This window comes from Fragaria vesca, linkage group LG3, assembly GCF_000184155.1.
Source record: "Fragaria vesca subsp. vesca linkage group LG3, FraVesHawaii_1.0, whole genome shotgun sequence".
In the NCBI taxonomy this organism is placed as follows: Eukaryota; Viridiplantae; Streptophyta; class Magnoliopsida; order Rosales; family Rosaceae; genus Fragaria; species Fragaria vesca.
In genome coordinates this window covers 22,208,180-22,217,336 of record NC_020493.1, presented here as the reverse complement: position 1 = coordinate 22,217,336, position 9,157 = coordinate 22,208,180, and the positions used below count along the sequence as shown (strand labels likewise).

The 9,157-nt window shown below is 38.9% G+C and overlaps 2 protein-coding genes across 2 annotated transcripts; one reads left to right on the top strand and one right to left on the bottom strand.

Moving 5' to 3' along the window:
- The first annotated feature begins 4,795 nt into the window (after positions 1–4,795).
- Positions 4,796–6,846, top strand: LOC101309808 (reticulon-like protein B5-like). The gene is made up of 6 exons (XM_004294809.1): positions 4,796–5,059; positions 5,149–5,329; positions 5,410–5,560; positions 5,656–5,725; positions 5,796–5,957; positions 6,677–6,846. Exons 1-6 carry the CDS (start codon positions 4,888–4,890, stop codon positions 6,679–6,681), a joined length of 741 nt encoding a protein of 246 aa, XP_004294857.1. The 5' UTR covers positions 4,796–4,887; the 3' UTR covers positions 6,682–6,846.
- A 570-nt stretch (positions 6,847–7,416) lies between these two features.
- On the bottom strand, positions 7,417–8,040 carry LOC101310099. The gene is made up of 2 exons (XM_004294810.1): positions 7,736–8,040; positions 7,417–7,650 (listed from the first exon to the last, which is right to left on the bottom strand). Exons 1-2 carry the CDS (start codon positions 7,955–7,957, stop codon positions 7,417–7,419), a joined length of 456 nt encoding a protein of 151 aa, XP_004294858.1. The 5' UTR covers positions 7,958–8,040.
- Positions 8,041–9,157: the final 1,117 nt, after the last annotated feature.

The following is a 9,157-nucleotide window of genomic DNA, read 5'->3' as shown; positions in this document are numbered from 1 at the left end:
CTACAAAAGCTTTCGGTAACTCCAAGTCAGTATGACCAGGCATGTCCGTGGAGGGTCGGTAGTGCGAGGCACACTTAAACCACTATCTCCTTAATTTCGGACAATTCTAAGACATCACACTGAGCTTGGATGAGCCTAGTTGAACAATTGATGATGAAAAATCCGTTATAGGGTAGAAGACTTAACCGGAAACACGTGGGCGATCCTCCTTGAGGATGCAGTGCCATGAGTCACCTTCAAAGGAAGGGACCAAAATCGGCACAATATGCCATGTTTCTAAGGATGATGTAAGTGTACATCTTGATTGTAAATCAATATGAACCATAAGAGGAGAATAGTTTCACTTTGAAAAATTCTCAAGGCATTCATTATTGCTAATGTGAGTACATCAAGGTCGCAAATAGACAAAGGACGTCGATACAACGCCTTAGTACATATAACTTGGAACGAAAATCAATGTCTAGCCGATGACATCAAAGTCATGGGTAGCTAGAGCAGGATCCGAATCTTTGAAATTCGCGATCATGAGGATGACGTTCTTGTCCTCATATTGATTTTCCATACCTTTTTGTATGCATTCACAATTTAAATGAGCTTGACAATCTTGAACCAGTGATCCGAAGATCCACAACGGTTGCATTAATGTCATGAGCTGACATGAGTAGTTTTGACAAAATAGTGTCTAGACTGGGAGTGTCGCTATTAGAGCCGGCAACACCTCCCCCTCTTTTCTAGACATCGGCATGACGTTTTCTGCCGTTGTCATGACCCATATTGTTGTCCCCACATTAGGGGATAATCCCAAATAAGTTTATCACATTAGCGTATATACAATTCCTGTTTGTATGATCAAAATCAAGTCTCGTTGGTAATTCCACACCAACTTGGAGGACCTAGAGAACTTGATGATGATCGAATCCGCTAAAGATTATGGATCATGATGCCACAAAAGATCATCGACAATATGTAATCAATTAAGGTGGTAAGCAATCCACTTGACTAATAACTCAACAAGTAGAGTTATATGAACGTTTCGAGAAACGCTCCATGAGTGCATTCTACAGTACTTTATGGTCATTACTTTTTGCACAAATTGCCATTGAAGGCTTTTGTCGATGTGGCGCGTCAAAGACTTTGAGCGCATGAGATGTGAAATCTCGGCATCTAGGCTTATTAGCCTGGGGGTCAAAACATGTGGTTTAATCCTTTCCAATGAAAGGTTCCACAGATACCAAGCGAAGATCCGCCTTAGGCATCTAGTACGTCAAAACTCAAAGGAGCAGAATGTTACATTGCTCTTGCATACAAAACCAAGCTGTTATAAGACTCGATAGAGGTCACAAACGATGCTTTTAATGGTTTGTCCTTCGGATTGATCATACACAATCCGGAAAAGCCGCGAATTGATCAAACAACAATTCGGAAAAAGGCCTCGGATTGATCAAACACAATCCGGTGAAAAGGTCGGGGTTGATCAAACACAACCCGGACAAAGAAACAAGAGTGATCAAACACACTCTTGACCCGCGAATAAAATTCCGGGATTTGGGTACCTGCACGCACAAAATCCCAAGCATAGAATGGAGATGGAGAAGGGAGGAAAGGATTTTATCCTCCCCGAGTTATTGAACTTGGAAAAGTTTAAGGTTTCAAAAAACATACCTTTCTAGAGGCTGCCGAAAGGAGAAATAACGTTTCGCCTACTTATACTTCGAATTTGGGGCTGAAAATTTGATAGGATGAGCAGCACTGGATGGGGAAGCTGCTGTCAAAATTTCAGGTTGATCGGAGCAAGGGAAGGTGGTGAACCGATGGTCGGTAGCGGCGGCGGTTTGGAATCTTCCGACTGCCGGTTCGGAGACTTTCCGGCCAGTTCTCAGGGTGAGACCGGCGACGTTGGATCCAGGGCGGAGAGAGCTTTCTGGGGATATAAAATTCCGGCGGAGGGCAGTCGGAATTTTGGTCGGAAATCGGGAAAAACAAGGCTGCCCGATTTTAGGGTTTGAAAAACAAATGGTAGGCTATTGACTCTAGGGTTAGAACAAAGTGCATGATAACGTGATGAATGATTAATGGTAGAGACAAAGAGATAGCAAGAGAATCATCATCTTATTCATTGATAGGAGCCCTGTATATATGGAATTACATAATACCAATATGGTAAGGATATGAATAGATAGATCTAGTCTAACTACATATCCTATTGACATAAGGCCAAGGCACACATAGAGAATATCCTAGAACATAAGAATAATTTTAAAATTTTGTGATAAAAATAAAAATTGTGAAGTTTTATTAACTTAATAAGGTTATTAACATATTATTTAATATAATATTCATAAATATACCACCTATAACTTACTTTAATCAACAAAAGTGAATATAAGACCTCATATATGTCTCATTGTTGGAGATGAGAAAATGAGTCCTAAATGAATAGTGCAACAAAGAGGTCTTATAATTGATATAGGACTCCAAATCCAAGACTATGGTTCGAGTTGCCCTAAGCGGAGAACTGGCAGGTCGATGGTTTGGAAAATTTGGAGATGATTGGGAGATAACTATAGAGTTGGGTAGGTCTAGTAAAAATAGGAAGAGGAATGGGCTGGGCCGAGGTCGAATGTGTTGGGTTGTTGCTATGAAGTGGTGATGTATTTGGGTGTGGAGAGTAATGAAAAGTATCTTCCAAAAATACAACATCCCGATTACCGAAGATCTTAGTTTCAATGTTGTAAAGCTTGTAGCCTTCTGACCCATGGGATAGCCGACAAATATACATTTATGAGCACGAGGAGCAAACTTGGAAGAAGGATTGACCGAAGTTGCAAACGCGACACACCCAAAAACTCGCATACGAGAATAATTAGGAGGATTATTATAAAGGATTTCAAAGGGTGTTTTCCGATTAAGCAACAAAGTGGGAAGACGATTAATTGTATAGGCTGCGGTGAGAACACATTCTCCCCAAAAATTTATGGGAAGATGAGATTGAAAACGAAGAGCACGAGCTATTCAAGAATGTATCTATATATATATGCTTTCGTTTGACGACACCATTTTGTTGAGGTGTGTAAACACAAGTGTTGAAAAAGAACACCTTGTTCAAGAAAAATGTTTCGTAATGAAAGAAATTCGGCTCCATTGTCCGATCGAAGTTGTTTGACTTTGGTATTAAATTGGGTATGAACATACTGGAAAAATTGACGAAGCAATGTTTGTGTTTCACTCTTGCAACGCATTGAAAATGCCCATATAAACCGAGAAAAATCATCCATAATGGTCAAAAAATAGTGAGCATCAAAACGAGAGGGAGTTTTATAACCACCCCAAATGTCACAATGAATGAGAGGAAAACATTTGGAAGTACAAATTGAATTGGAAGGAAAAGGTTGGCGAGTTTGTTTCGCCAATGGACAAATGTCACATCTGTGACTAGAATCAAAAGAAAAATTGAGCTTATTATTGGCTAAATATTGTAGAGGAGCAGGAGAAGGGTGTCCTAAGCGATGGTGCTAAAGATCGGAAGAAATTACTAGATTACAAGCGAAGTTGGAAGAATGAGAAGTTGAAGCAAATGCCACAAAGGAAATAAAGATTGCCACGTCGCTTTCTCACACTAATCATCGTCCTCATTGTCAAGTCCTGTAAAATACACCAAGACAGAAAAAAAGTCACTAAACAATTTAAGTCATCGATTGTTTTGCCAACAAACATAAGATCAACTCTAAAGCTTGGCACATAGAGAACATTATTCAATCGGAATGAAGCATTAAACTGAATTGAACCAGTCACGGTAACTTCAGCCTTAGCTCCATTAGGTAAAGAGACCGGTGCCAAAGAAGGATTCTCCTCAATATCCATCAATAAATTAGAGGAAGAAGTAATATGATGGGTTGCTCCGCTGTCAATTACCCAATGATTAGGAGTAACCGGCCGGTAACAAACTCAAAGAAGAATATGGTAAATTTGTACTGTTTGCTTGAGACGAAAAAACACCTTTACTTTTGACCAATATCATAATTTGTAGGCATTGTTCAGCAATAAGGTGAGGGACAGTTGCTTGAAGTTTATGGATGGTGGAAGAAATCGAAGCCATGACAAAAACTCAAAAAAGTTATGGTAATTCAGGTCCAAGAGCATACCGCTCTAATACCATATAGAAAAGAATAGTGATATGGCAGAATTGAATTTTACATTGATATGCAAAAGAATATATACACATCGTAGCCTCCTACTTCTTGTACAGCAAAACTCTCCAACAAGTTAGGAGATTAATATGGTAACAACAGCTAGCAGATCTATTATAATATGATACGGTATCCTAACAGATCAATTCTAATTGAGTTGAATGAATAACAAGATGCACTTTCCAACACATTTGATTAACATATGGTAGCGAACAGACCGGCAAAGAGCCACAGTAACCCTAATAAACCTTACGGTAGACTTACTGAAAGGAAATAACAAACTAATACAATAATAGCTAAATAACTAAATTAGTTTTGGTTTTGAAAGTGAGGCAAGAATTTACTTCTATAATTAGGCCGAGATGCATTTTATGTAAATGGCAATGCCTGCATTATGGTAAGTTTTTTTTTTTTTTTTGATGAAATACATTATGGTAAGTTGATGTATATCATTTGTAGAAGACATTTGTTTATGTATAACGTAATTTAAGAGGTGATCAATCATACATAACTACATCCGAGAGACACATGGCACACAAACAAGGTGTTAATCACCACAACAAATAAGAAGTGATCAAAACCTAGCTTCCTAAATTTGGGATTCAGATTTGAGAGAGAAAGAAAGTAGGGAATGATGAATTATGAAAGGCTCTTTGATGTGATTGTAAATAATATATAGAAACATTAAGCATTTCATAAAATGCTAGATCCTGTGGATGTGGATATTGCTGATTCTGATTTCCTGAAAAACCAATGTGATGGTTATGAATCTTCAGACTCTGAGATTGATAGTTATTGCATGGCTTACGCTGTTAAGAATCGATTGTTTGGTCGCCAGAAGCCTCTTCATGTTGTCCTCGGCGGCGGATTATGTATGTTATTTGTTGTAATTTTTTCAATGCTGCAAATCTCCTCCATTGGTTTCTTTTACGATCCAATTTTCCTATATGTTTGTATTCAGGTGCTGATATAATACTTTGGAGAAATAAGCAGATCTCAGTCTATGTTTGTATGGCTGCAACAACAACATGGATTCTATTTGAGAAGCTTGGTTATCATTTTCTTACATTTGTTTGCCATGCTACAATGATTTTGATGGTAACACTATTCCTTTGGTCCAATCTAGCCTCCTACATCAATATGTAAGCTCCTTAACTTCCCATGAATTGAAACTTCCATTGAGGGTTCCTATATATGTGTCTGTGTTCTTATTTCCGGACAGTTTCCTCAGGACGGCATCGGATATCCCGGAAATTACAGTCCCAAAAGACCTGTTTATGAGCACTGCTGTTTGCTTAACGAGTGCATATAATTGTGTATTGAGAACATTTGGGCATGTAGCTTTTGGAAAAGATACTAGAGCTTTCCTCTCGGTATTGAAACTTTCTTCTTGGGTTTGTTTGTTGAATGGCACTGAAAGCAATGCCAATTGAATTTTGCATTCTTGACATGAGAAACTCATTTGCAGGCGGTTGCAGTCTTGTGGGTTCTCTCTATTGTTGGAAGATGGTACAGTTTCTTGAGTTTCCTTTACGGAGGTTGGTATCACGCTGCTACATTGTGTTTAGGTGTATCTGAACAACGCTGATTCTCTGTTGTTTGGTGCAGCGTTTTGGATATCTATGACAGTCCCACTGCTCTATGAGTGTCTTGAGGATACTGTGGACAGCTTTGCAGAGAAAGCACAGATTGAGATAAAGAAGCAGTATGCAGTGTTGGACGAAATGGTTCTCCAAAATCTCAAGAAGAAAGTAATGTCTTACAAGAGTAGTAAGCAACAATAATCTTGAGGTTCTGAACTTCTGATGGACTCTTGTCCGCTCATATAGTTGGTACAGTCACATTTCAATACAATGAAGTAAAGTAATCATTCACCATCCTTAAATCCTTATATCATTATCATTTCAATTTCTGATGCAAATGAAGTCAGGGAGCTATTAGCATAACTATGCATTAATGTGCAAATTTCTTCATCCTTTTTTGGTTTCTGAGATTGTTAAGTATGCCAAGATTCCTTTAGTTAAAGACTGCATACTTGTCTATTTTTAGACAGCTGCAGTTGAAGTTCTGAAGTGATATTTACTGAATTTTTTGCATACTAGTGAACAGGTGCTAACACAGAAATAGATGCTTGATTTGAACCTTCTTCACACATTCATAGCACACAACTCAGACGAGATAGTGACTTCCTGTTTTTAACCTCTCTTTAAGAATTCATAGCCAACTACTAGAATTTGTATCACCTGAGGTGCTAACCTCTCAAAAGTAAACTACTCATTAACTACATGCATCAACTTCACTCTAGTTACTATAGACGACAAAATCCATGTAAATTGAAACAACAAGGTGAAAAGAAAGAAGTGATTTACACTTTGGCCTCCTTCTTCGATCTTGGGGGCAAGAAGGGCCCCCACCACTCTGATTCATACTTGGGGTATGGTGCTACCCATTTATCTGGCTTCTTGAACTCAATTTTTGTTGGACTGCAGGCTAATGCTTCTTCTAGACTATCAGCTTCAAAACTTTCTGATAATACTCGGTCCAATCTCAGCTTCATAAACCTGCAGGCAATACAATATGATCAGATTCAGAGAGATGAGGGTGGTGACTCATAAGGAGCCGTAGCAGTCGTTCCTGCAAGGGTCACAACTCCATACTTCTACAATATAAATGTTTTTTAGATTTCCTCATATCCTGAACATGATGTCATGTGATGTCTTAAGCAGAGAAACATGCACTACAAATCTATGATCTTGTTAGCATACATAACAGATGACACATGCACTTAAAATCTTTTAGAATGTGACCACACCAAAGTCATGGTGTTAGCAAGATATACATTGTTCATCCACCTCCTAAAAGCACAACTTTTCGGTGATTACAATTTTGTCTAAACAAGGTACTAGCGCTAACGAAAGAAAACACTGCCCCTTCTCTAACAACTAAGCATTCAAACTCTCATGGTTCATTAACAACATGTTTTATGATAGCGATCAAGTCCGATCTAGAATCTTAGCATCAACTTGCTAATAAACAGAAGTGCACATCGACCATGGTGATTCTGCATTGGATCCTATTATAGTATTCAAATCCAGATCTCAGTCATAGCATCATCAACTTCTTAACAACAACAGCATTGAACAACCAAACTTGCACACAACTGAATCACAAGCAAAACATTTCGAAAAGAAAGTAAGCAAAATGCAATCTTAAAGAGAAGCAGAGAAATTTACGTAATCCAAGGGCCATTAGTGGAGACAAGAGCCACAGCAGGCCTGCCTAGTCTTCTAGTAATGTCGGGAAACTTATCCAAAAACTTAGGCTCGATCACAAGCCAAAAGTCCTGCTCATTGTTCCTCTCCTTAAACAACCGAAGCCGCTCGAACAGCTGTTCCTGGAAATGCTCTTCCTCGTCCAGCATGAACTTGGCATTCGCCACAACAAAGTAGTACTTGCTCGGTTTCTGCATGCATTGTGAATTCAACAAATGGTGAAATGGGTACTTGAGTTTCGGGATCAGAATCGTAAAGGGTAGCGGAAGAACTAACCTTTTCGGTAGAGGAGCTGCTGAGCTGGTCGGACTCGACGGCGGCGACGGCGGTACGGACGGAGGAGGAGGAGAGTTTGGGGAAGGGAGGAGAGAAGGAGAAGAGGGTGCAGGTGGAGTTGGCTGAGAGGGGAAGAGAGAGTGATTTGGGTTTCGGGTTTCGGGTCGGGTTGAGCTTGACGCCGGGAGCAGCCCAGCATCGCTGAGAGAGTGTCGCTGCCATTTTGGGAGAGAGAGAGAGAGAGAGTTGAGAGTTGAACTCCTTCTCCTTTGCGAGAAGTGTTGTTTCGATGTAATAAACAGGCAGAGCTACCTTATCTGGATATCTGCATTTTATCTTTTCAGTTTCAATTATATGAAAAATAATGTATCTTTATACAATTTTTGGCTGAGCATGCACTTTTAATATTTGTGTATACGTTCTCTAGTGTACTGTCACTCTTCTTTACTTCTATTTTTTAAAAATAAAAGATTTGCAGTTCACTATTAAGGAGTACATTGAAGATACTTATGAGGATGAGATAGGACTAACCCGTTAGATCCTAGATTTTATGGAATGTAATCATTGATAAAATTTTCGCCCATTTCTCTTAAAGTGATTTCGTCAATGAACTAGTAGCTCAACAATGATCGAAACAAAACCGAGTGGTCTCAAATAATAATAAAAAAATTAATTTATCATGATGGTTAATTGTTCTCCAATGTAAGATCTGAATTTAATAAGTAATAACAGATGAGCACGAATAAGTAAATAATTAATCGTCAACCCGCTTAACTGGCGGGGTTCACTTACTAACTAGATAACTCATTGCTGAAGAAGCATATCATAGTTTTTCTTGTACTTTGGTCTATCTGGTCTTCTCGGAATTTCCGGGCAAATCTTGCCCTTCCCTTCTTAAACATATTACCGTGCATATCATACCGGACTAGCTTACTATCAGGCTAATCAAAACCTTTTCAAATCTCAAGTCTACAAACATCGGCATATTCGATGGCACCCTCCCGGTGATTAGCAAGTGAAACTCAATTTTGATGGCTTTGTCATAAATGGCCTGGCAACCATAGGTTTTGTAATTTGAGATTTCAACTGGTAGTAGAATTGGTGAAGCAATATTCTTAGTAATTGAAGCTTTGGCACTTCAAGTGGGCTTTCATACAATTTGCCTTAACCAATTCAAGCATGTAGTGTTGGAGGGTGATTCATAGCTTTTGATGAAACGTTTCAATAGTCATTCTACAATCACTTGGAGAATTAAGGACTCGGATCCTCTCCTCATAAACCTCTGTTAATATTTTCTAATAAAAGATTCTGGCCGTTCATTCTAAATCAATGGCCAAGATGTCTATCTTACCACAAAACCTATTTTCTCGTGTGTTCTCCCTTCTCTCTCTGTCAAATTACCGTGTCCCATCTCTCTCTCTC

Coding starts and splice junctions, on each gene's coding strand:
- LOC101309808 (XM_004294809.1), top strand. CDS start 4,888: ATGCTAGATCCTGTGGATGTGGATATTGCTGATTCTGATTTCCTGAAA. Junction 5,060..5,148: donor TGTCCTCGGCGGCGGATTAT/GTATGTTATTTG, acceptor GTTTGTATTCAG/GTGCTGATATAATACTTTGG. Junction 5,561..5,655: donor ATACTAGAGCTTTCCTCTCG/GTATTGAAACTT, acceptor ACTCATTTGCAG/GCGGTTGCAGTCTTGTGGGT.
- LOC101310099 (XM_004294810.1), bottom strand. CDS start 7,957: ATGGCAGCGACACTCTCTCAGCGATGCTGGGCTGCTCCCGGCGTCAAG. Junction 7,651..7,735: donor GCAGCTCCTCTACCGAAAAG/GTTAGTTCTTCC, acceptor CAATGCATGCAG/AAACCGAGCAAGTACTACTT.